This window comes from Gorilla gorilla, chromosome 3, assembly GCF_029281585.2.
Source record: "Gorilla gorilla gorilla isolate KB3781 chromosome 3, NHGRI_mGorGor1-v2.1_pri, whole genome shotgun sequence".
NCBI lineage: Eukaryota > Metazoa > Chordata > Mammalia > Primates > Hominidae > Gorilla > Gorilla gorilla.
The window spans coordinates 171,417,904-171,444,523 of NC_073227.2; the positions used below are offsets into that span (position 1 = coordinate 171,417,904).

Sequence of the window (26,620 nt, forward strand, 5' to 3'; positions counted from 1 at the left end):
GTGGCATGTGCCTATAGTCCTAGCTACTCGAGAAGCTCACTTGACTCCAGGAGTTTGAGACTGTAGTAGGCTATGATCAGCCACTGCACTCGAGCCTGGTGACAATGAGATGCCGTCTTAAAATAAAAAAAATAATAAAAAAAAGAAGTTTTCTTTCAAAAAGACAGAACAAGTAGTTGAGTGAGTGTTATGGGTTGAGCTGTGTCCCCTCCAACACAACTCCATATGTTGGAGTCTTAACCTCCAGTACCTCAAAATGAGATTGGAGATAGGTTATTTACAGAGGTAAACAGGTTAAAATGAAGTCATTTGGATGTTCCCTAATCCAATATGACTGGGTGTCTTTATAGAAAGGGGAAAATGTGGACACAGAGACAGATATGCACACAGGGAGAACACCTTGTGAAGACCGAGGTTATACTGCTGCAATTCAAGAACCTATCAGAAGCTCGGAGAGAGGCCTGGAACAGATCCTTCTCTATCGCCTTCAGCGGGAGAATGGCCCTGCTGACTCCATGATCTCAGACTTAAAGCCTCCAGTACTGTCAGACAATAAACGTATGTTGTTTAAGCCATGCAGTTTGTGGGACAGTAATTATTCACTTAACATTGTCAACAGGTTCTTGGAAACTGTGACTTTAAGCAAAATGACATATAATGAAAGCAATTTTTTTTCTTATAACATCATAACTAAATGACATTATCTGAGAACCTATTGTAATTATTTCACTTAAAGTCCCAGTTTCCAAGAACTCATCCATGATGTTAAATGAGGACTTACTATACTTTGTAATGGCAGCCCTAGGAAACTAATACAAGTAGGGTTACAGGAAAAGTAACTTCTAAGAATTTACATGGCAACTAAAAGCAGTAATTTACCCTAGACTGGATCCCATATTGCAGCGTAAAAATGATATAAATACTACATGTTATATATCACTAACAAAAGTGATATATATGGAGAGTAAATTAGACAAAAGTATTATATCAACATAAGTTTATAAAATGGATAACTGTGCTGTAGTTACATAAGAAAATATCCCTATTCTTAGGAGGTACACACTGAAATATTTAGAGGTAAAAGACCATGAAGTATGTAACCTACCTTAAGGAATTCAGTAAAAATATTGTGTGTATATATAATTATGTGGGTGTGTGAGTGTATATATACATATACTACAGAGAGGGTGAAAAAAGAGGAGAGAGAGGAGGAAGGGAGGGAGAGAGAAAACTCACATAAAAAAGAGGGAGGGAAAAAGGTTCACAATAGTGAACCTGAGAAAAGTGTATAAGAATTCTGTGGGCACGGCGGCTCACGCCTGTAATCCCAGCACTTTGGGAGGCCGAGACGGGCAAATCATAAGGTCAGGAGATCGAGACCATCCTGACTAACACGGCGAAACGCCGTCTCTACTAAAAAAAAAAAAAAAAAAAAAAAAATTCTGTGTGCTATTTTTTTTTTTTGCAAGTTTTTGTAAGTTTGGAATTATTTGGAAATAAAATACAAAAAAAGAACTTATTTTAGACGAGATCAGGCACATTCAGGGTGGTCCAGCCATAGACAAAAAAAAAAACTTATTTTAAAAACAATGCCTAAGCATATTGCTACAAACATTTTATTTTTAGTATGGCATAAGTATATGAACAAAAAAAGTGAAATGATAAAGTGAATGAATAATTGATTAAGAAAGAAAGAAGGGGGGAAGAAAAGAAACAAAAACTCAAAAATTGATTTAAGCTGTAGAAATTCTAAGTGCCACGGAAAATTTTGAGATATAAATTTCTCAAAATAAAAACCAGGTACTATAGTCATGGCATTTAATACAATAAAAATAATACAAACTAAATTTGCCTTTGCTTAAAAATAAGAATCAGGATATCTACTTTTTCTTTAGAAAGTAGCTTAACATTTATTTAGAATAACTGTTAGTGGAGAGAAAAAATGGCCTATTTTTGTTTATTTATATAATACTCACACAACTGTTCATTGTTTCCTAGCATTGCAATACTTTGATATTTATCCTAAAGTTTCTCTATGTTCTAATGATAATTCTAAAATATAGAATTATCTATCTATCTCTCTATATATAAATATAAATTCTAAACTATAGAATTATCATTAAAAATATAGAAAGGAATCAACCGGACCACAAAAAACTAAGCCGTTCTGGATAAGCATGCGGCAATCCTGTTCTTCCTTTTTCTTTTTTTTGGAGGTGGGTGGGAAGGTCACAGTGGTTAACATAATCAAGGAAATTTGCTAGTATATACAGAAGTCTTTGCTAAGAAATTTTCGTTTGAGATACACCAGTTACCGGCAAATCAAACAGACATAAATACCACAGTAAGCAGTCATTTATCGGGTAACCCTGTGCAGAGTTGCATGAAAGCATCCAGAGGCAGAACAAAATGCACAGCAGAGCCGCTGCTTTTCAGATAGACTGCCACTGCAGGTGTCATGGCCCAGTGCCAGAAACACAGGCAGGGGAGGGGTTACAGGCAGCTCCTGCACAGCACCACTGGGCAGAAGTTGCCTGTAATCGGAGCACTACTGAAAGCAATGGTGGTGGCAAGGTGAACTTGGTGAGCAAGCATTCCTCTGTGAATTCAATTTCTTCTTGTGAATTTCATATTGTGAGCCCATTAGCCTCACTTCTCTTCTCTAGCCATTATCATTAGCCCCTGGCAGAAACGATGACTACCAGCTGTAACTGGCAGCACACTACCATGATAATTTACACAAAGATTAAAAATGAAAAATTAAATACTGGGATTTCTAGCCATCTTTTAACTTTTTTTATTATAAAAAGTATCTATCTTTCTTCTTCTTCTTCCCCTTCTCCTTTCCCTTCTCCTTCCCCTTCTTTTTTTTAACTTCAAACCTATAGTAACTTTGGACAAGCACTAAGTTACCATAAATGAGGTTTTGTTTATTTCCTTTTCCTGAAGTCAGTGCAACAAGGTATTTCAAAATCTTAAAGAAAGAAATTATGAAATTAAGAAATAGATGACAAAATATACACCTGGCTGGGCACGGTGGCTCACACCTGTAATCCCAGCACTTTGGGAGGCTGAGGCAGGCAGATCATTTGAGGTCAGGAGTTTAAGGAGTTTGAGACCAGCCTGACCAACATGGTGAAACCCCATCTCTACTAAAAATACAAAAAATTAGCCAGGTGTGGTGGTGAGTGCCTGTAGTCCCAGCTACTTGGGAGGCTAAGGTAGGAGAATTACTTGAACCTGGAAGGCAGAGGTTGCAGTGAGCTGAGATTGTGCCACTGTACTCCAGCCTGGGCGACAGAGCGAGACTCTCTCAAAAAAAACCACCACCCAAACCAGAAGTATTTTGAATGAAGTGTCAAATACTTACAAGGTGTAATTACTATTGATATCATGAGCAGCCACTGTGCCAAATTCATGCACCATAGAAGATTCTGAACTCCAAAGGGCCTGGCATGGGTCTTTGCAATTTAATTATGGACATTACTGAATCTCACATGAAGAAATGTTTAATAATCAATAAAGAGAAATAATTGAAAAACTGCTCTAAAATGACTTAGATCAGCCATCTGCACAATACCATCTCAAGTAATAATTGGGAAAGAATATATAGGGGTGTTTCTGATATGTTTCAAAGAAGATGAGAGTTCTGAGAAGAGTATTTGTAAGTTTTTAGATTATTTTCCTTTTTGAGAGCATAGTGATAAGAAGGGTAACGATGCATGCTTTAGGGTATCATTTGGCTAAAAAAGGAGTAGGGTAGGCTCATACTGCAATGATAAGAAGAGCATGTGGCAGGCACTGTGGTGAGTAAGAAAAGCATGAGGAGTAACTCAAGCTAGAAGCCTAACTATTACAGGTTCCTGCGTCAGGAAGAGGGAGAAATCTGGCATTTCCCCCCACACTTTCAGCTATATCACTGAGGCTGAAGTCTATAGGGAAGAGTAACCACTATTAGACAATCCTTTTCAATTATATAGATGAGACACCCATGGGGAGGAATTTTCCAAAATTTAAAAATCATTAATATATTTTAATGAAATACTAACAATGTGGTAGAAAATCATAGAAGTTACTTACCCCAGAATAAACACAGAATTTGAATATTTTTCTACCATGGATGTAGCATATATTAGAAATAGTATCATTTTATTTTATTTGGCTTGTATCAGCACAATAACATGTCACTAAACAAAATGCGGTTTACTCTCATTTATCCAGAGTTCAGAATTTAGGTGTTCAGAGAATCTAGAACACAGTCAAACTCAAAGCAACTGAAGGCCAAAAGGAAAACAAGCAAAAAGCTCATGAACTTTAACGGTGGGAGGCATTGGGTCATTCCTCAAGCTTTTAACCCAGCCATATATGCATTAAATAACATAATCAATCACAACAAGATGGAAACCCTGACAGAGAAGTGACATCTGACATAGAAGAGAACTTTGAATGCTGACAGAAAAGCTAAAAGAAAGCAAAGGAATGTGGGTCATTTTAAGTGAGGAACAAAAAGCTCTATGCATCTCAGAAACTTCAAGGCATCATGGAAAATGTCTGGAATATTCAATTGTTAGTAATACAGAAAAGGCTATTTAAGATTTAATTTCAGAAAGAATTCTCCATTTAAGAGGAAAAGAAATGTGTAATCCATTTCATAAACAGATTTCAAGGGAAATGGTGAAAACCTGAGTACCTGATGCACTCTTCTGATGCCATTTTGAAATGTTTCTATTAAGGTAAAGTAGTGAATACAATTAATAGATATTTTTTCTCCTTCTCTTAACTTCTTTAGGAGATAAAAGATCATATAACACAACATTTATAACACTGCATAGTAGGCTTATATATAAATGTAATATATATATATATAAATAATAGCACAAATTAGGGGTAAGGAATGGAGCTGAGTTGGAGCAAAGCTGCTATATTTTACTGGAATTAAGTTGGTATTAACCTGAAGTAAATTGTCATAATTTAAAATGCAGACTGGGCGCAGTGGCTCATGCCTATGAGCCCAGCACTTTGAGAAGCCAAGATGAGAGGATTGCTTGAGGTCAGGAGTTCAAGACCAGCTTGGGCAACATAGTGAGACCTCATCTCTATGAAAAATAAAAAACTTAGCTGGGTGTAGTGGCACACGTTTGTACTCCCAGCTACTCAGGAGGCTGTGGTGAGAAGATCGCTTGAGCCCAGGAGGTTGAGGCTGCAGTGAGCCGTGATTGTACCACTACACTCTAGCCTGGGTGACAGAGTGACATTCTGTCTCAAAAAATAAAATGTATATTGTAGTCTCTATAAATATGACTAAGAAAAGAACTAAAACAAATACATAGTAAAAAAAATTTAATGAAAATAGTAGACCAGAAATATTATTTAATACAACAAAGATGATAAACGAGGAACAGAAAAACAAAAAGACCCAAGACTAAAGAAAATAATTAATAAAATGGTAGACATGAATCCAACTATTATAGAACTCTATACTAGATGAGATTTCTTTACATGTGCTGATCTATTTCTGGATTATGCTATTGGATGCTATCTGGACTGTGCTATTATTATGCTATCAATAATAACATTAAATGTGAATAAACACTTCAAATGGCAGAGATTGTCAGTCTACATAAGTAACATGATCCAACTATATGCTATCTACAAAAGACATTTTGAAAGTGTCCAAAATCCAAAAAAATGGGTTGAAAATAAAATAATGGAAAAAGGTATACCATGCAAACAGTTACCATAAGAGAACTGAAGTGGCTTTAACAGTATCAGGCAAAACAGACTCAAAAATTACTAAAAACAAACAGAGACAATTTATGATTAAAAAGTTGGTTAATTTATCAGGAAGACATAACAATTATAAACATATATGCACTGTGATAGGCTGAAAAATGTACCCCTCACCCCCAGGAAGATATCAGGTCCTACTCCCTGGAATCTGTAAAATACTACATTATATGGGAAAAGGTTCTTTGCAATGTCATTAAATTGAGGAATTTTTTTTTTGGAGACGGAATCTCACTCTGTCGCCCAGGCTGGAGTGCAGTGGCATAATTGCAGCTCACTGCAACCTCCACCTCCCAGGTTCAAGCGATCCTCCTGCCTCAGCCTCCCGAGTAGCTGGAACTACAGGCACACGCCTCCATGCCTGGCTAATTTTTTGTATTTTTAGTAGAGATGGGGTTTTGCCATGTTCGCCAGGCTGGTCTTGACCTCCTGACCTCAGGTGATCCGCCCTGCCTTAGCCTCCCAAAGTGCTGGGATTACAGGCATGAGCCATGGTGCTTGGCCTCAATTGAGGATTCTGAGATGGGAAGATTATCCTGATTATGAGGGAGGACCCTAAATGCAATCACATGTATCTTTAGAAAATGGAGACAGGGAGAGATTTGGCTATAGACAGAAAAGAAGGCAATGTGAAGACACAGGCAGACATCCTCTGGACGAAATGTGATACTGATTTCAGATTTCTGGACTCTAGAACTGTGAAAGAATAAATTTCTGCTGTTTAAGCCACCAAGTGTTTGCAGTAATTTGCTACAGCAGCTATAGGAAACTAACATATACATTTAATAACAGAGCCCAAATATACATGAAGCAAAAACTGATAGAATTGAAAACAGCATTTGGAGACTTCAATATCCCACTAGCAAAACAAAAACAAACAAAAACAAAAACAAAAAAAAAAAACTAGACAGAAAGTCAGTAAAGATACAGAATAGTTAAACACAAAAAGCTAAGTCAATCAACTGACATCCACAGAACACTCAACAATAGCAGAATATCCATTCTTCTAAAGATAACATGAAGAATTCTCCCATATAGATCCAATGCTAGGTTGAAAACAAGTCTCAATACATTTTAAGCAACTGAAATCATACACAGTATGCTCTCCAATCACAATGAAATTAAAAATAGAAAATACAGGAGAAAATTTGGAAAATACACATTTGGAAAATACAGAAGGGGATTTTGGAAAATATTTGGAAACCAAGCAATGCACTTCTAAACAATCCATAAGCCAAGAAAGAAACCACAGGAATATTAAGAGAATTGCATAAGCTGAATGAAAACAAGGAAACAAAATATCAAAATTTATGAGATACAGCAAAAACCACACATAAAGAGAAAATTGTAATTGGAAAACCTGATATTGGAAGAGAAGAACTCAAATAAAAAAACTAGGTTTCCAATTTAATAATCTAGTTAGAGTAAACTAAACCCAAAGCAAGCAAAAGGAAAGAAAGAATGAATATTAGAGCGAAAACTCAACGAAAGAGAACACAGAGACACCATAGAGGAAACCAGTGAAACAAAAAGTTGGCTCTTTGAAAAGACAACAAAATTGACAAACCCTTTTAGCAAGACTGAACCAGAAAAAAAGATAACACCAATTACCAAAAATCAGTATAAGTGAGGTAATATCATTACTAACCTTAGAGAAATTAAAATGATAATAAGTCATACTATGAACAACTTCATAAAAATAAATTAATTAAATGGACAAATTCCAAGAAAGAAATAAATTACTGACATAGAGTCAAGAAAAAATAATAAAAAATCTTGATAGACCTATAAAAACTGAAAAAACTGATTTGGTAATTTAAAATCTTCTCACAAAGAAAAGGCCATGCCTAAATAGCGTCAGTGGGGAATTCCACCAAACATTTAAAGAAGAAATAATACGTAGCGTTCACAAAGTCCTTCAAAAATATAGAGGAAGAAGGAACACTGCCATGTCTCATTCTATGAGACTAGTATTACCCTGATAATAAAGTCAGATGAGGATATCACAAGAAAACTGCAAACTAATATTCCTCATAAATATAGATTCAAAAATCCTCAAAAGTAGTAATTCCTCAAGAAAATACTAACAAAACAAAAATCCAGGACATATCAAAAGAACTTAAAACATATAAGTGTAATATATTCGTGAATGCAAGGTTGGTTTAACAACCAAAAATCAATTTATATAATATATCATATTTCACTTTTTTGCATCTTGCTTGAAAATCTTTCCCTATTCCAACATCACGTAGAAATTCTCCTGTATTATCTTGTTAAAGTTTATAGTTTTACCTTTATATATAAAGCTTTAATATACTTTCATTTTGTTTGTGGCATAAAATAAGGTTCCAATTAAAATTTTTTTTCCCATATATCTGCTATAGTTTGAATTGTGGCCACTCCCTCCAAATTTTTATGTTAAAGTCTCAACCTAACAGCACCTCAGAAGGTGGCCTTATATGAAAATTGGGTCATTACAGAAGTCTTTATTTAGGATCGGCCATACTGGAGTAGGGTGAGTCCTTAATCTAATATGAATGGTGTCCTTATTAAAAGGAAAAATTTGGACAGACAGAGATGCATAGAGGGAGGATGATGTGAAGAGACACAAGGAGAAGACAGCCACATATAAGCCAATCAGAGGGCTAGAACAGGTCCTTCCCGTACAACATTTAGGAGAAATCAACCCTGCTAAACCTTGATTTCAGACCTCTGGACTCCAAACCTGTGAGACAATAAATTTCTGTTGTTTCTACCCAGATAATCATACCTTGTTACAGAAGCCCTAGGAAACTAATAAAATAACTATTTATCTCAGAATCCTAAATTGAAAAGTCCTTCCTTTCCCCACAGTCCTGCAATACCAGCTCTATAATGGATGAGGTTTCTTTATATATCCTGGCCTATTTCTGGGTTCTCTGTTCACTTTTCCTGTACTACTTCTCCTTCCCTAATTACTATAGCTTTATAATAATTTTTGATATCTGGTAAAGCAAGTCCCTCTGAAATCTGCTCTTGTTCCCCAAAAGGATTTTGGCCATAATGGTCCTTTGCTCTTTAAAATCAGTTTATCATCTTCCAACAAAACAAAGTAAACCTACTGAATGGTTTTTATATTTTTACATTGACTTTATAAATAAATGTGGGGAGAATTAACAATCTATCAATATGGTAAATCTTTTTTCCCCTTATTTAGGTGTCCTTCTTTTTTAACTAAAAATTTCACAGTAAATTACATATCATGGCTAAAAGCAAACCAAACAATAGTAATTTTAGACTCTTCATACCTATCTCCCTACATTCCCAGGGAATTTAAATCCAACCACTGCACTGGGAGTAAAGAGGATGAAGACATGAGAGGGAGATACCCTCAGCTAACAATAATTATTTACAACTGCAGCCACCATGGCTGTTTACATTCTTGGCCACATCATTATCAATATGGAAAATGAAAAGGAAACAATAACAACAAAAAAAACAATTTGAAAAAAGCTTCCGGCATTTCAATTCCAAAATTTTTTTTTTTTTAAATGTTGTCTGGTCAGTGGTCTTAAGAATGTCATTTCCCCACTCTTGTTCAGTGGGGGGCATGACAGTCTGTCTCTATGCTGTCATCACTTGAGAAGTGTAAATTTTCCATTCAGAGAAAAAAATTATACAAGATTGACCTAATTCATTCAGAGGTGTAAGGTCCATAAAGGTTTATGTTGAATAGATTTAAATTTTAGCAATGATAGAAACAAGTTCAGATTTTATTTCTTCATCAACCTTGTTTTTTCCTGTCAGGCAATACTATGAAAGGACAGCATCTCTTTTAACTTGTTCACATATTCTCTGATGATAATGGAAAGCAGATAGTATATTCATTTTATTTTTCTTTACCTTGTTAAGTGAATACTATTTGTGTCACCATTATGAAATAGTAGAGGAGACAAAAGCTATAGAACATACACAAAAGTAAATGTGATTTTAACTGGTAACCTTAGGACAATTCAACAAGAGAACGCTTCCTTTGCTATATTAATGCCACCTCCAGGCCTTGAGAAGCTTTCTATTTCAACAAGGTATCAAAGAGAAGGTAATCTCCAAATAGGGATATTATCTCTTATTCATCGAATCTAATAGTGCTGGTCCATAAGCAAGCACTCAATAAATACATGTTAAATGAATGAACTATTATAATTTGAATCAATTATGTATATTATGTATCCTTTGGTTAAAACAAAATGCTCTATTTTTAAAGGTCAACTTTTAGTGATTCTGCCCAGAGTATGGTTTTCTTTGTCTCTTATTCAACATGAAACTTGAAGGTTATAAGAGGCAGTATAATATGTAGGTCCAAACATTGACATTATATCATAAGAGACAGATGATGGGCATTCCGAACTCATAAATTTTTCTATTATTTGAAAGTATGAAAGCCTGTTTCTCATTTATATTTCTGATGCTGTATCTGAAATAAATTTTTTTCCTAGTTCAGGTAATAGTAGATAACAGGGACCAATCTCAGGGATATAATTAAGACTGCTTTGGTTTTACCCTGATTCCAACTGTTCAGAACAAAATATAATTTACTTCTCTGAAAAACTAATGAAATTTAGGTGAGTTTTCCTTCTAAAATATGTAGGATATTATCTTCTCTTCATAAGCCCATCCACTTAGCCAGTTTTCCGATCCTACATTTAGATCTTCATTACTTACAGAAAACTGAGGTTAAGAGTCGTTGGGTGAGACAGCAGTTACAGTCCTCTAACACAAACAGGGAATGTAGCATTACTGGTTCACTACCAAAATCATGCTCCTAAAAATATCCTATCCTCTTGAATTAACAACCAAATACTTAAAAAAGACATGCTGGGTATCTTAAAATGAGTATGTCAGTTAATTAATTCTCTGATCCCCTGCTACCAACCGAGTATTGTATAATCTGTTATTATTCACTGTCCTATAGATCATCTGTTCTTGGTGCTGGTTTGTTCCAGGAAGAGGGACAGCTGCAACACTATATCCCTGTTCAACCTGAGGACCATCTGACTTTAATTGTAACACACAGCTTGATGTGGCTCTGGCTATGAGAAGCCAAAGTATCGTCTGTAATAATCTGGAAAAGCAGAAACCTGCCAACAGAGGGCTGAAAACAGGGATTGTGCTGTCTGGCTGCCTGACGGGCTGCAGGAAATATGATTAATGAGTAAGGTATAATGATATCAGGAACCCGATTAGCACCACAAAAAGGTCACAGATCAAAGTAGTATGCATTTCATGAGCTGCAATCATTGCATAAAATCTGTGGAATTGAAGTGGTAAACCAAAAAGAGGAGGGGGATGAAACTCTTATGTGACAATATGCTAACCAATACATAAGATACAATACTAACAATTTGGTCACTTGTAGAAAGTTAAAAAGAAATTACAAAATGAATCAATATAGACTATATTGTAAGGAAACTTTGTTCATCAGAGGTGTAAAATAAATATTTTGAATGAATGAATGAGGTATTAAATTCTTTTATAAAGGCACATATATATAAAATCAAGTATCTTTCCTAATTATGAATTAAAATGACCAGATATATACTCAACTCTAAACTATGTTTGCATTTGAATTGCAGTGATTTTATATAAAGTTCTGTTTAGGAATGTAAGCTAATTCAGAGTCTAAACAATGAAGACATCTATAAAACTCAAGCAGTAGGAATCACTGGGAAAAATATTAAGTAAACTTAATAATAATGTTATAACAAATGCACAGTTAATACTGCAAAATATTATTTGGTATATAACTTTACAATCATGCCCAAGTTTAGAGCGTGGGTAGCCAAAATCCAAATCTACTTGTAAAGCAATTAGGTAAACCACAATCTTCTTTTCCTTAGTGCCCTTGTAAACCTGTCCCAAATAGACCTGGCTCTTCTGAGGTGAAGGTAGTGAGGGTAGAGATGGGAGGTACTGTCAGGAGAGCGGCTTGCCTTAACTTATATAATTAAATTTTTTAATTGTCAAAATGTTGGTGAAAAACTTAATATATAACTTATTCAAATGTTTCTGCCTTTTAGAGCTCCTTTAAAGTGAAGAAAACATACTAACAAACTTCTTTATATTATTAATAATACTAACTATGGTAATGATTAACAGAAAACTGATTCCCTTGAGACTTAAAATTTCAAGTCATATTTGAGAAAAAGTGTGTCAATAAAAAAAATGATCGGAACATGATTTTTTCTTAAAAGTATATTCACCAATAATGAGGATATTTTGTATCTTTTATATACTGTATAAATATTTAATATCTAATATTTAGTTAAAACATTTTTTAAATTGTGATTAAAAAGACACCATTAAAAAATAAAAAAAGGCTAGTTAAAAAATATTTTCAAAATATATGTTGGATAAATGACTTTTATGGAGAATACACAAAGATCTCTTACAATTCACTAATAAAAAGACAACCCAATTTAAAAATAGGCAAAATATTTGAATGGATACCTCACCAAAGAATATATATATATATATATATATATGTGTGTGTGTGTGTGTATATATATATATGTATATATATGAGTAGCAAATAAGTCGGTGAAAAGATGGTTAACATTTTCATCATTAGGATAATGCAAATTAAAATAACAATGACCTACCTACTAGAATGGCTAAAATAAATAAGACTGACAATACCAAGTCTTGTTAAGGATAGGGAAAAACTGAAACTTCATACATTGTAGGAATACAAAATGGTAAACATTTTTATTATATGACCCAGGAATTCCCAGAAATCTACCCAAGAGAAATAAAAACAGATGTCCACACCAAGACTTATATGCAAATATTTATAATAGCCCAAACTAGAAAAAAAAGTCCATTAACTAGTAAAGAGATTTTAAAATGTGATATATCTATAAAATGGAATACTATACAGCAATACAAAGAAATTAACTACTGATATATGCACAACATGGATGAATCTCAAAAAACATCATGCTAACTGAAAGAAGACAGGCATACAAAGACTACATACTGTATGATTCCATTAATATAAAATTTCTACAAAAGCAAAACAGAGACAGAATCAGTGATTGCCTGGAGCTGGCAGTGGAAGCAGAGGCTGACTATAAAGAGGCCCAAGGAAACTTTTTGTACTCGTGAGTGTTCTAAAGCTGGATTGTAGTGGCAGTTACATAACTGTACACACTTACTAAACTCCTTGAATTCCATACTTTAAAAAGTTGAATTTTATTATATATAGATTGTACCTCAATGAATTTGTTTTAAAAGAAAAATCACTGAAAGAAAAAAGTTGTAGTATGAATGTAACTTCTATTCACTTTTGTGTATCCCTGGGGAAAAAAAAACACATACGACCGTAGACACCTGCCGCATTTAAAGGTTTGACATTTCCTTCAGTATCTTTCAGAGCAAGTTTAGTCTTCATCTCTCACTTTAATCACAGAAACTTTGTGAGAATCTTTAAAAATTCTTGGGGTAAAAGTAAAATGCAACATGTTCCATAAGACTGTGATACAATAATATTATTTACTATTTTCTGAGTGCCTACTATAAGCCAGAGAACATTCTAGGCATTTTGCATACATAATTACAATTGTTTACTCATAATTTCAAAATTACAAATGAAGAAACCAAAGCTTAGAAAGGTTAAACTGCTAAGGTCCCACAATCAGCAATGTGATTGATAAAGGATTGGGAAATCTGGCCAGATTCCAAAGCTTACATATTCTTTCCACTCCCCTGCATTGTTTCCAGTGTATATAGAACGAAAAATTTCAATAATAATGAGACTGTAATAGGATCTGGAAGATAGGATTAATTGTTGGTATGAAAAGAAAGGAATGCCACATTAAAAAAATGCAATAATTTTCCTTTTTTACATGTGAAGTAAAAACACAATGCAACTGAGATTTCACTTTTAATGTAGAGTACGGTAAACATTCTACTTTTATTTTTTAAATTTATTTTATTTTTTATTTTTTCGAGACGGAGTTTCACTGTGTCACCCAGGCTGGAGTACAATGGCATGATCTCAGCTCACTGCAACCTCTGCCTCCCAGGTTCAAGCGATTCTCCTGCCTCAGCCTCCCAAGTAGCTGGGATTACAGGCGCCTGCCACCACGTCCAGCTAATTTTTGTATTTTTAATAGCGGTGGGGTTTCACCATGTTGGGCAGGCTGGTCTCGAACTCCTGACCTCAGGTAATCCACCCACCTTGGCCTCCCAAAGTGCTGGGATTACAGGTGTGAGCCACCACTCCCGGCCAAGATTCTACTTTTAAATACTAAGAATAAAGCTCCCTGATTCCAAACTTCTGTGAAACTTAAAAGGCAAAAAGGAAAAGTCATATTAATGTCTCGAAAATAATACTGAACCCAGATAATGAAGGACACTAAAGAATCCACTAAACAGGATACTAAAGAGTTGTTTGTAAGCGCAAATTCAATGTGCTTTTAAGTTTTAACATTTTCATATTCTCAATATTACACGAAGATTTCCTTCAAATGATAGATACAGGACATAATTTGAAAATCTTGTTTCTATTATGAAAATGTGCAATGGCCTTCTAACCTGGAACACAAAATTATGTTCCTTTCCTGGAAAGAGAAGCTCATATTTGGAAAAACTTACAATCCCAATTTCACTTCCAACTTTCACTTATAATTTTGAATCATCATGTATATATGAATGTAACAACTTCTGCATAAAAGAAACTATTATTTTATATATCAATTCAATAACATTTCATAAAGTATATACAAGGATTCTTGAGCTATTATGTCACTTTCAGTTAGTCCTATCACCTACAGCTTTGTCCAGAAGAGCAAGGGTTAATGATTACACACCAACAAATGAAAGATGCTTTGAGCAAAAGCTCATGACAGACAGAGTAGATGATTATTATCTTACCAATCTGTTTATGTGAACAAATTCTTCTGAGGTTTTGGCCCAAGGAGGAAGTTCGACATCAGACACTACTGTCCCATCATCCATCACTCCAAGATTATAATTATTGAAGTTGACAAACATCTCAGGGAGATAATAAAATTCAGGGATCAACTCCTATATAAAAATAAAAGCCAATGTGATATTATAAACTGTAGGATACTGACTAGATATTCAAAAAAAGGACCTGATCATTTTCTATTGTTCAGAAGAACAAAATAAACACAGGGAATTTTTTTTTCTTTGCATATCATAGCCCTGTCACAGTTTCTCATAAGACAGACAGATCCTATCCAACCCAATTTAAATAAGATCTTACTGGTATAAATAACTTTCATAGGCTTTCCTTCATGACATGTCTCATAACCTCAAAACTCTTAAATACAAACATTTTAGTAATAACTGAGGTTTGACAAGATATAAACATAAATTACCATGCTATAACAATAATGACAACCTAACTAGATTTTTTATGAGGTATATTGAATTTTTGCCAGAAAAACCCAAAATCTTTCTAAGCATTAAAATGCCAATGTCTTGGTCTCTTCATCAACCAGGAAGATAATTTATTACAGTTTAGCCATGGTTTGTCAGTACCTTTTCCTCACATTTCAAAACGGTCAAGTTTAAAGATACCAACTCTGATAGAAGATCAAAATTTAAAATTAGTCTAGAAAATGACTTGCATGAGAAACTGAGTAAATTCAATATGTAACTTTAATAATGACATTTAATAAGCAGAAAAATGCAGCTGTTTAGCCTTTTGTGTGTAATAAACCCCATATATAACTATTTCAGAGGCTCTGTAGATCAGACTTGAAATCCAGTCTTGACATGGGTCAGTGGTTCAGTGGTCTTTCAGATACCCCCTCAGGGCCAGCTATGGCAGGCCCGGCTTTCCAAACAGTTGAGTAAAATAGGGAGGTCATCAGATTTTGGACAAGGTCAGTATGAACTTGCCAGAGCAGAGAAAAAAAATCCAGCAGGAATTAAGCTATTATCACCTCCATCATCCATGTGAAATGTTGCCTGACTTTGAATTGTACATCTTTTGTTTACAATCACATTAATTAAGTAAGCAGGGTAGAAACCAGCTTGTTCTTCCAAATGGCTGACAACCACCTGACCATTAGACTTAAAAAGCATTTTAACTGAACAATTAAAAAAAAAAAGACCTTGTTTAAAGCTTAGCTATAAATAAAATTAGACTATAATCACACAAAAATTTTAAGATTCTCATCTTCAAAAACAATGTATATAATTCTACTTGACAAAAGAGGAAAACGCAGGTGTGTGTTATTTTATGAAGCAAAAAGCCATATCCAATTTGTCTGAGCTAACACTTATTGCATGGTATGAGTCATACTCTCATACCATAAATAAATAAACTCTTAATAAACCTTATTACATTTAATCTCACAACCACTTTACAAGGTAAAGTATCAATCATTTCTACTTAAAAAATGAACTAAGGCTCAAAAAAGTGCTTTGTCCAACGTTACCAGTTGATATATTATAAATATGGAAGTTGGACCAGGACTTGTTTAACTGTAAAGCCTGTGTCCTCAGTCATCAAATAAGCCTGGGTTCTACTTACATAGTATATGCGGTACTAAACATTTTAAGTATAAGTTTTTAACTTATATACAAAGTGATTTTTAAAAAAGGAAAAGAAACTCTAAACTTTTAGCATTTTCATGATGAGAAAACAACTGGCTGTCCTGAATACACATATCTTTCATATATATATATTTATCTCTCTCTATATAGCAATTGTTATATAAATAATTGAAAAAATTTTTGTAATGTGATTTATCCCAATAAATCACTATATAATTTTCTAGTATTAATTTGCCCAAGTGTGTATTCAATTAATTTCCAGCTTTGACAAATTTTACCAAAATATGTTATTTTCACTTCATAATACTTGTGCTACTGAAGATGAATGTTACTATTCCCAGGCCTTGTTTTACAATAAAGAGGGAGGAACATGCTTTCCTTGTTCATTGACAATCAAAAGCAGCATTTGCTTAATTAAATACTAATTATTCTCATTTCAGTAATACCCGCTGCCCACTTCCACCCCCAATTCCCACTCTATCATGATTAGAAGATAGTGTCCTTCTTTTGCTGGTTATACCTACCATGCTCTTGTTTTATAATTCTCCTAGATTCAAAGCAATAATTATAATGGATGAATTTTAAGTGCTAGTTTTCCCCCGAGTTTTAAAATTTGAGAGATGCATCATTTCTATTGTAAATTAGAGATGCATAATAAAATATACCTAAATGCATAGTAAAAATATACCTAAAAAGTACTCTTACCAACACCAATTTGAGGAAGCAGAATGGAACAAATGACATTTCATAGCAATTGTTACAAAAATGAAGTTTTCAATCCTTCTAATATATAGTGTCAAAATATTATGATTTTGTATATTTGTCTGTATCTTCTACATCTGTTATTTCATTCAGGTTACTCAACAAATTGACAAAAAATTTATTTGCTCAAAACAAATATTCTCCACAAGTTTTTTTGGTTTTTTGTTTTTTTTTTTTTATTACGAGACAGGGTCCCACTCTGTCACCCAGGTTGGAGTACAGTAGTGGAACAATCATAGTTCACCGTAACCTCAAACTTTAATCGATCTTTCCACCTTAGCCTCCCAAGTGGCTAGGACTATAGGAATACACTACCATGCCTGGCTAATTTTTTAATTTTTTGCAGTGACAGGGTCTGGCTATGTTGCCCAGGCTAGTCTCAAACTCTTGGCTTCAAGCAATCCTCCCCAAAATATATTTTATTCCTGGCCCAATTTATTTTTAAATACACATTTATTATGAATTATTATGTTACTTTAATACTGACACCTTAACCTAAATATAAATTCAATTAGTTAAACTAGAAATTAAATGGAGCAAAACTACCCATAAAACAAACAAGAATTTTTAAATAAGTGATATGAAGAAAGCAATTTCAAACTTTCAAGTCTTTCAGCTACATAATTTCTATCATGCTGGGAAGAAGGTAATAACCATCAGTTTCCATTTAATTACTATGGATTTTGTGATTTCCTAAGGAAACATTTTATGTACATTTTGTACAATGGGCATCGTAAACATATTTCAAAATTAAAAATTTAAACACTAAAAATTAAAAATTAGCTTTCAACATTTCACTTGAAATTTATCAAGATATGTATTTGTGTTTTACTCTATTTTTTCACCTCTCACTCCCTTCACCTTTAATTTTAAGAGAGCAGACAGGCATTTCCTTTCTCAAGAACATTTGCAGGGTCCAGAGCAGAGGCCTCTTGAAGGCATCTTTCTTTTTTGTCTTGTGTGAATCTCTAAGCAAACAGAGAGTATATGAGGTATCTAGGTGAAGGAGGAGTCAAATGTTAGTATTTTTAAAGACAGAGAAGCCAAACAGGCATAAATTTTTTCCAAGAGTAGGGAAGCAAGCTCTCAAAATCTACAGTCAGCATTTTTTTTTCCCCCAGCCTGGGGGAAAGGAGAAGGGATTAAGAGGTTAGGCAGGAACCCAGAGGATGGGGAATGGTGAGAGGGTCACTATATGCCCATACAGTGCCTCTATGTGAAATAGAAGAAAGGTAACACTTCCAGGCTAATGTAGTCCTAAGAGAATTCAGTTTGGTAAATGGAGTAAGTACAGGCTGGATTTTAGCTTCCGTTCTTTCTCTCAATCAAGTGCCCTTTCATGAAGAACAATCTGCCTACTGTACATAGTGGCCCCACGCATGGTGCACATAGGGAAGCTAGTCCCTTGGCACCATGGTTTTTGGCATCTAATATTTTCTAACACTAACTTGGTATAATCATCAGAGCTGCCTGCCTTCGAAAGACCATATGTATCTTAGACAATAAAGATATGTCTAATGAAGAAAACGATGGACTAAAGATGTGAAGGCTAGTTTTCTAGGTATCACATAAGCCTGGACTCTCATTCAAGCCTTGAGAAAAGAAGGTCCCTGCCCTATCAATCTAATAACTATGAAGGAATTTTTCACCAGCCTAATATGAAGAAGGGCTGAGTTCAAATTAGGATATTTCTTGTACACTTGAGTTGGTGGTTATAATTTTATACCTATTTCAATAATGGTAAAAAGTTAGCAATATATTAACTGATAATATCTTTTTTTTTTTTTTTTGAGATGAAGTCTTACTGTGTCACCCAGGCTGGAGTGCAGTGGCGTGATCTTGGCTCACTGCAACCTCTGCCTCCTGAGTTCAAGCGATTCTCATGCCTCAGTTTCCTTAGTAGCTGAGATTATAGGCGCCTGTAACCACACCAGGTTAATTTTTGTATTTTTAGTAGAGACGGGGTTTCAGCATGTTGGCCAGGCTAGTCTCAAACTCCTGACCTCAGTGATCTGCCTGCCTTGGCCTCCCAAAGTGCTGGGATTACAGGAGTGAGCCACCAAGCCCAGCCATGATAATATATTTCTAGGCCAGGCACCGTGGCTAAGGCCTGTAATCCCAGCACTTTGGGAGGCCAAGGCAGAAGGATGGCTTGTTTCCAGGAGTTCAAGACCAGCCTGAGCAACATGGCAAGACCCATCTCTACAAAAAAATTAAAAAATTTAGCCAGGTATGGTGGCATGCACCTGTGCCTGTAGTCCCAGCTATTCGAGAGGTTGATGTGGGAAGACTGTGAGCCCAGGAAGCTGCAGTGAGCCGTGTTCACCCTACTGCACTCCAGCCTGGGTGACAGAGTGAGACCCTGTCTCAAAAAAAATACATATATATTATACATATATGGTATATATATAAAGTACATATGTTATACATATATGGTATATATATAAAGTATATATATTATACATATATGGTATATATATAAAGTATATATATTATACATATAGGTATATATATAAAGTATATGTATTATACATATAGGTATATATAAAGTATATGTATTATACATATGTGGTATATACATAAAGTATATGTATTATACATATGTGGTATATACATAAAGTATATGTATTATACATATGTGGTATATACATAAAGTATATGTATTATACATATGTGGTATATACATAAAGTATATGTATTATACATATGTGGTATATACATAAAGTATATGTATTATACATATGTGGTATATACATAAAGTATATGTATTATACATATGTGGTATATACATAAAGTATATGTATTATACATATGTGGTATATACATAAAGTATATGTATTATACATATGTGGTATATACATAAAGTATATGTATTATACATATGTGGTATATACATAAAGTATATGTATTATACATATGTGGTATATACATAAAGTATATGTATTATACATATGTGGTATATACATAAAGTATATGTATTATACATATGTGGTATATACATAAAGTATATGTATTATACATATGTGGTATATACATAAAGTATATGTATTATACATATGTGGTATATACATAAAGTATATGTATTATACATATGTGGTATATACATAAAGTATATGTATTATACATATGTGGTATATACATAAAGTATATGTATTATACATATGTGGTATATACATAAAGTATATGTATTATACATATGTGGTATATACATAAAGTATATGTATTATACATATGTGGTATATACATAAAGTATATGTATTATACATGTGGTATATACATAAAGTATATGTATTATACATATGTGGTATATATATAAAGTATATGTATTATACATATGTAATATATATAAAGTATATAATACATATGTAATATAAAGTATATATATTACATATGTAATATATATAAAGTATATATATTACATGTTATATATAAAGTATATATATTACATATGTTATATATAAAGTATATATATTATACATATGTAACATATATAAAGTATATATATTATACATATGTAACATATATAAAGTATATATAATACATATGTAACATATATAAAGTATATATATTATACATATGTAACATATATAAAGTATATATATTATACATATGTAATATATATAAAGTATATATATTATACATATGTAATATATATGAAGTATATATAATACATATGTAATATATAAAGTATATATATTATACATATGTAATATATATAAAGTATATATTATACATATGTAATATAAAGTATATATATTATACAGTATAATATATATAAAGTATATATACTTTATATATATTATATATACTATATATATTTATATACATAGTATGTAAAGTATATATATACTATATATTATATATATATAGTATATATACTATATATATATATAAAGGTGTTACTTTAATATTGACACCTTAACCTAAATATAAATTCAATTAGTTAAACTAGAAATTAAATGGAGCAAAACTACCCATAAAACAAACAAGAATTTTTAAATAAGTGATATGAAGAAAGCAATCTTTCACCTACATAATTTCTATCATGCTGGGAAGAAGGTAATAACCATCAGTTATTGGGGAGGATTGCTTGAAGCCAAGAGTTTGAGACTAGCCTGGGCAACATAGCCAGACCCTGTCACTGCAAAAAATTAAAAAATTAGCCATACTATATATACTATATATATACATAATATATATATAAAGTAATATATAAATATTTATATATATTTATATATAAATATATATAATACAGTATAATATATATAAAGTATATATAATACATATATAATATATATAAAACATATAATATATAAAGTATATATTATACACATATAATATATATAATATAAATATATACATATGTCATATTTTATATATATAATATAAATATATACTTATATTATATATATAAAGTATAACATATAAATATATGTCATTTTATGTATATATTTATATATACATATATACACATACACAAAATGCAGGAAGAATTCGGTATGGGCAGAAATACAAATAGAATGTAAATGTTATTTCTTATTAAAATAATAAAACTCATAAGAACACCTCTTAATTATTTTATTTAAACCTTAGGTAGAAATGAAGGGCGATGTAGCACATCATTATCACAAAAAAGAAACCACATTTATTTAGTTCTTATTCTTTTTTTGTTTGTTTAACAGAGAGCTTCAGTTTCATATCACTGTCCTAGCTTCATCTACCTGTTGCCAACAACTTGAAGGAGCTTCTCCATAGCCCTTGATTCCTGAATTGTTCAACATATCAACAGCAATAGTCACAAATACATTGACTTAAGGAGTAAACAAGCAGCTTTTCTCTACAGACCACTGAGCACCCCAGGAAGGTGCAGCTCTCTGCTCCACCCCAGCGTCTTGGTGTCTGTGTCCAGCAGGAAGGACCTGGCAGGAGGCTGAATCCAAGCACTGCTTTCAGGCCACTCTATTCTCATCCCTGATTCCTCCAGGGAAATAAGGGGGAAAAAAATGACTGTTTTCCTGCTTTCAAAATGGAGGGCCTTAAAATCAACCAAAGTTCCAGAACAAAAACAAAACACAGGAGCTGGCTGGGTGCACTGGCTCACACCTGTGGTCCCAACATTTTGGGAGGCCAAAGGTGGGAGGATTGCTTGAGTGCAGGAGTTCAAGACCAGCTTGGCCAACATGGCAAGACCCCATCTCTACAAAAAAAAGTAAACAAAAATCAGTCGGGCATCATGGCATATGTCTGTAGTCCCAGCTACTCTGGACGGTGAGGTGAGGACTGCTTGAGCCTGGGAGGGCAAGGCTGCAGTGAGCTGAGTTCATGCCACTGGCACCCTAGCCTAGGAAACAGTTAGACCTTGTCTCAAAACAAAAACCCAAAAAAACCCCCATCATCTGCAAAGCCATGTTGGGAGCACAACCGTTTCCCATAGGCTTTCTTTTTCCTTGCCCCATTGACTTCCAGAAGGTTTTCCCCTTACCCATCATTGTGACTTTTCTCATCTTTCACAATGGCGCAATTCAATAGGAAGAATTAACTAGAAAAGGAAGAACAACAACAACAAAAAAATCTAACCCTATGAAAACTCTGCCTTCAACATAACTCCAGGGAGATGAACATTATAATACTGGCACTCCTGACCCACACTATCCTCTGCACCCCATCCCTGACCACATCCTCCTCTCTGGACACTTAGACATCAGGTTCCCCAAGGGGCAAGGTTCCATGAAGAGCACCCTGAGTTCCTTAGAAGAACTGGCACTGCTCCGGCTCCTCTAACAACTGAGACTGGCACTGTGGGCACCACCAGGTGAGCCTCTGGAACCCACCTGAGGGCCCAAAGGGCTTCTTCATGACCGGTGGCCAGCTGGGCACTGTTCTTTCTGGTAGACCTGCATGTGCTGCGGTTTGCCCTGGAACTTGCCCTGCAGCCAGGCTGTACTGAACTCCACCACGTGATCCACCAGGGCCTCCTAACATGGAGGCACTCAGGACTGAACCAAGAGAAAGGGGATGGATGCCAGCTCTGTACAAGACTTCATTCTTAATGACGTTCCCTAGCCCTGAGAAGTATTTCTGGTCCAATGGTGTATAAGAGACAGGCTGAGCCTGGCCTAGAGCTTCCAAGGCTTGTCCTCAATGGAACTTCTCAGACAGGATGTCACAGGTGGGTGTGACCTCTGGGGAAGAGCTCCAAGGCATCTGACAATTATAAAGTGCCAGGAAGCTACCACCACCGAAGTACAGGACCAACCTCGGGGCAGGGTCCCTCCAGTCCCCCCTCTTGTTGGCTTTCTTGGCTCTGGAGAAGTCGTTCACCCAAACGCTGCCAAACAAACAAGAGCTGACACGCAGCCGCCTCCCAGCATCTCCTGTAGGGGTGTCTCCCTTCAAACATTCCTAATCATCCTCTCCCTGGGGGACGAGCTCTGCGGACCGTGAGGAGGCGTCAAGGGTCTTCTGCCCACTGGCTCCCGGGCCTGCTTTGAGTCCACAGTCCCTTCCTTCTGCGCTTCTTTTTGTGGAGGCTCTGGCGGTGAGCTGTTGCCAGCGGGCCCCATTTCTTCATTTGGATCAAATCTAAGGAATAATTTCTTTCCATGGACCTGGGTGTCCTGGAGCCACAGAGACTGGAGGCTGGTGGGCTATACTTCTTACTGTTGCTCCCTGTCTTTACCACCTGCTTGCCCACAAAAGGAGAGACCAAATGGTGAAATGTCCTCACCAACAGCCCTTCTGGCATCCCAGCTCCGGGTGGGCAGCCCCTTGGCCCGACCCAGCACCACTGCACGCCCCGCACAGCAGCTCCAGCACCAGGCAGAGATTTCTCAGCGCCACGGCACACGCGGGCTCCGTCCCCTTAGGGGACGCCCCTGTAGGTTAGTTCTTACTCTTTAGAGAGAACTGTTTTAGGGTCTGGGATACATAAAATGAGTCCCCCCCTCCGCCCGAGAATACAGATCTAAATCAGTAATAGAGAAAGAATATATTTTTAAGAGAAAATAGGTTGTGAAAACAACTAGCACTCCAGAAGTTCAAATGAGAAAATTATGACTAAAAGTTGGGGTGGCCAGAGAAAGCTTTAGGGAAAAGATTGTAATACATTGTATTTCGCTAACACAGAACTCATCAATCTGTATTATAACTGCTTGTTTGTTTCTATCTCCCTCTAAATGGAAGGATCCATGAAATTGAGGACTTTACATGTGAATTTAAAGTATAACAAGCATTTCTAAGAAACTAATAGTGAGGAGAGAGATTATTAAGATTTTACATATAGTATGAAGAACAACATCAAATTAGCACAATTAAATAAGAGAGTGAGCATATATACAGCAAATCCTCACCTACTGTCATCGATAGGTTCTTGAAAATTGCAACTTTATGTAAAATGGCATATAACAAAACCAATTTTACCACAGGCTAATTGATATAAATGAGTTAAGTTCCCACGGCATATTTTGGTTGCCACAAAAACATCACCAAACTTCTAAAAAGAGACCCAAAACACTTCTACTATTAAATATTGAAATAAATGTGAGCTATATGTACATCTAAGAAAGATTAACAAAAATAAGATAATTATTTACCCATTTATTCCACTTCAGGGTTGCAGGTGGCCTAACACCTACTGCGCCAACTCAGAGCACAAGTGAGGAAACCATGGTGCCTTAGACAGGACACCAGGTGCCATCCCATAGCAGGGAGCACGTGCGTGCACGCACGCCCGCGCGCACACACACACACACACACACACACACACACAGAGTCAGACGGGAACCATGTAGACACACCAGTTCACCTCATGTGCACATCTTTGGGATGTGGGAGGAAACCAGAGTACCTGGAAAAAGCCCACACAGACATGGGAAGAACGTGCAAACACCACACAGAAAGTGGCCCCGGCCATGAATTGATGTTTTTTTTCTCACCAGCGATATAACAAAACATTGAATGAAATGACGTTATTTGAGGACATGCTGTACTTAAACTATATTGCAGTCTCATCACAAGAAAATCTGCATGAATAAGTCGGTGATGAGAGTGCAATACTCTCTTAATACGAAATAAACATGCTGAACTCAACTGATATATACCAATATGTAACAAAATAAATAAGCTTATATACAGCCAAAATCTTACTGTGGATGACAATGGCATTTAAGTTATACAGTAGAATTCCATTTTAATACTAAAAGCATCTTTCTAAGAACCATATCTTGATACAATACCAAATATTACAGTTCAAAATTATCTCTTTTGACAGATGAAATGTAGTAACAGAGTCAAAGATTATGCCTTTCTAATACTTTTAATGCACATTTACAAAGTGAAGTATGTTTTATATTCATCAGAACAGAACAGTCAGCTCTGGATAAAAAACACATGTTCAGCAATTCTTTAAAACATCAGTGGAAAATGATAAGTAAACAACACTGACAGAAGACAGATACATTTACAATTCACGTTTTCTTCTGGCTTGCTCAAAATAATTTTAATCTCTATCACTTAATTAGGTAGATGGGTCTTAGAGGCAGGTAACATGGCCAACATTTAGTGTATCATCTCCTAAGATAAAAATTTGAAAGGTTCAACCAGAGGTTACACCACAGTTCAGGATAAGCTCATTGCTTTGATCACAAATCCCAAGGCTTTCATGGCATAATGACAAGGATTGGTTGTGACCACACATATGCTTTAGTTTTCTTTATTAAGGTATAATTTCCACTGATATGAACAACCTTTGCAGCCAGGCTGTATGATTCTCCTTTTAGTAGTCACCAATTCTATGCACTGAACTAAACCCACCACTTCAATATATTGGGCAAACATACCAACTACTAATCTATCAACCAAAAAGAAACAAGATAATCAAAATAGAAATAAAAATGAAGAAGCTCCTTTTTAGTTAAAATTAAATATTTATTTCATTTTTCCTAAATATGAAATATTGACAAATAGAAGCATGATAAATTAGAAGTTAACTAATTTAAGGTGCACTGCTTAGGGACACTGACGGTAAAAAAATGTGAAAGCAAAATTTTAGCTTTTCACCACTGAAAAAATGATTTAAAAAATTGAAAATAAGCTTTCTTAATTAACAAAAAAGAGCTGATTAACAATATATTATAAAAATATAATGTGCATGTTTTGATACATTTTAATTTTCAAGATTTATTTTGTTAGCCCATAAGTAATAAAACTTTTAAAAAATTCACTAGAGATCAAGAACATTGAATTGCATTTATAATAGTTATTTTAAATCAACTGCATATCTGAAAGCTTTCAAGTTGATATTTAAATTTAGTTTGTCCTAATTTGGTAGATAAAATGCTGTTTTTTCCTACAGTAAAAGAAAAACAATCATTTTCAAAATTGGAAAAGAAAAAATAATCTATAATCCTTCCAGACCAACCCCATAAATATTATGTGGTTTTTAGATATTATAAAACTGTTATTTCAAATGCATTACAATAAAGAAAAATCATGGATTACAAAT

At 34.5% G+C, this 26,620-nt stretch overlaps 1 protein-coding gene and 1 pseudogene across 4 annotated transcripts in view; both read right to left on the reverse strand.

Annotated features, from left to right (window-relative positions):
• LRBA (LPS responsive beige-like anchor protein) overlaps positions 1-26,620 on the reverse strand; it is a 766,360-nt gene that overhangs the window by 136,433 nt on the left and 603,307 nt on the right. For all 4 annotated transcript variants that reach the window (XM_031010185.3, XM_055385519.2, XM_055385518.2 and 1 more), the window contains exon 47: positions 14,701-14,853. In XM_031010185.3, coding sequence (XP_030866045.3) covers positions 14,701-14,853 — 153 coding nt within the window. The remainder of the gene's footprint in view (positions 1-14,700; positions 14,854-26,620) is intronic.
• On the reverse strand, positions 22,138-24,370 carry LOC109026456 (endonuclease 8-like 2; annotated as a pseudogene).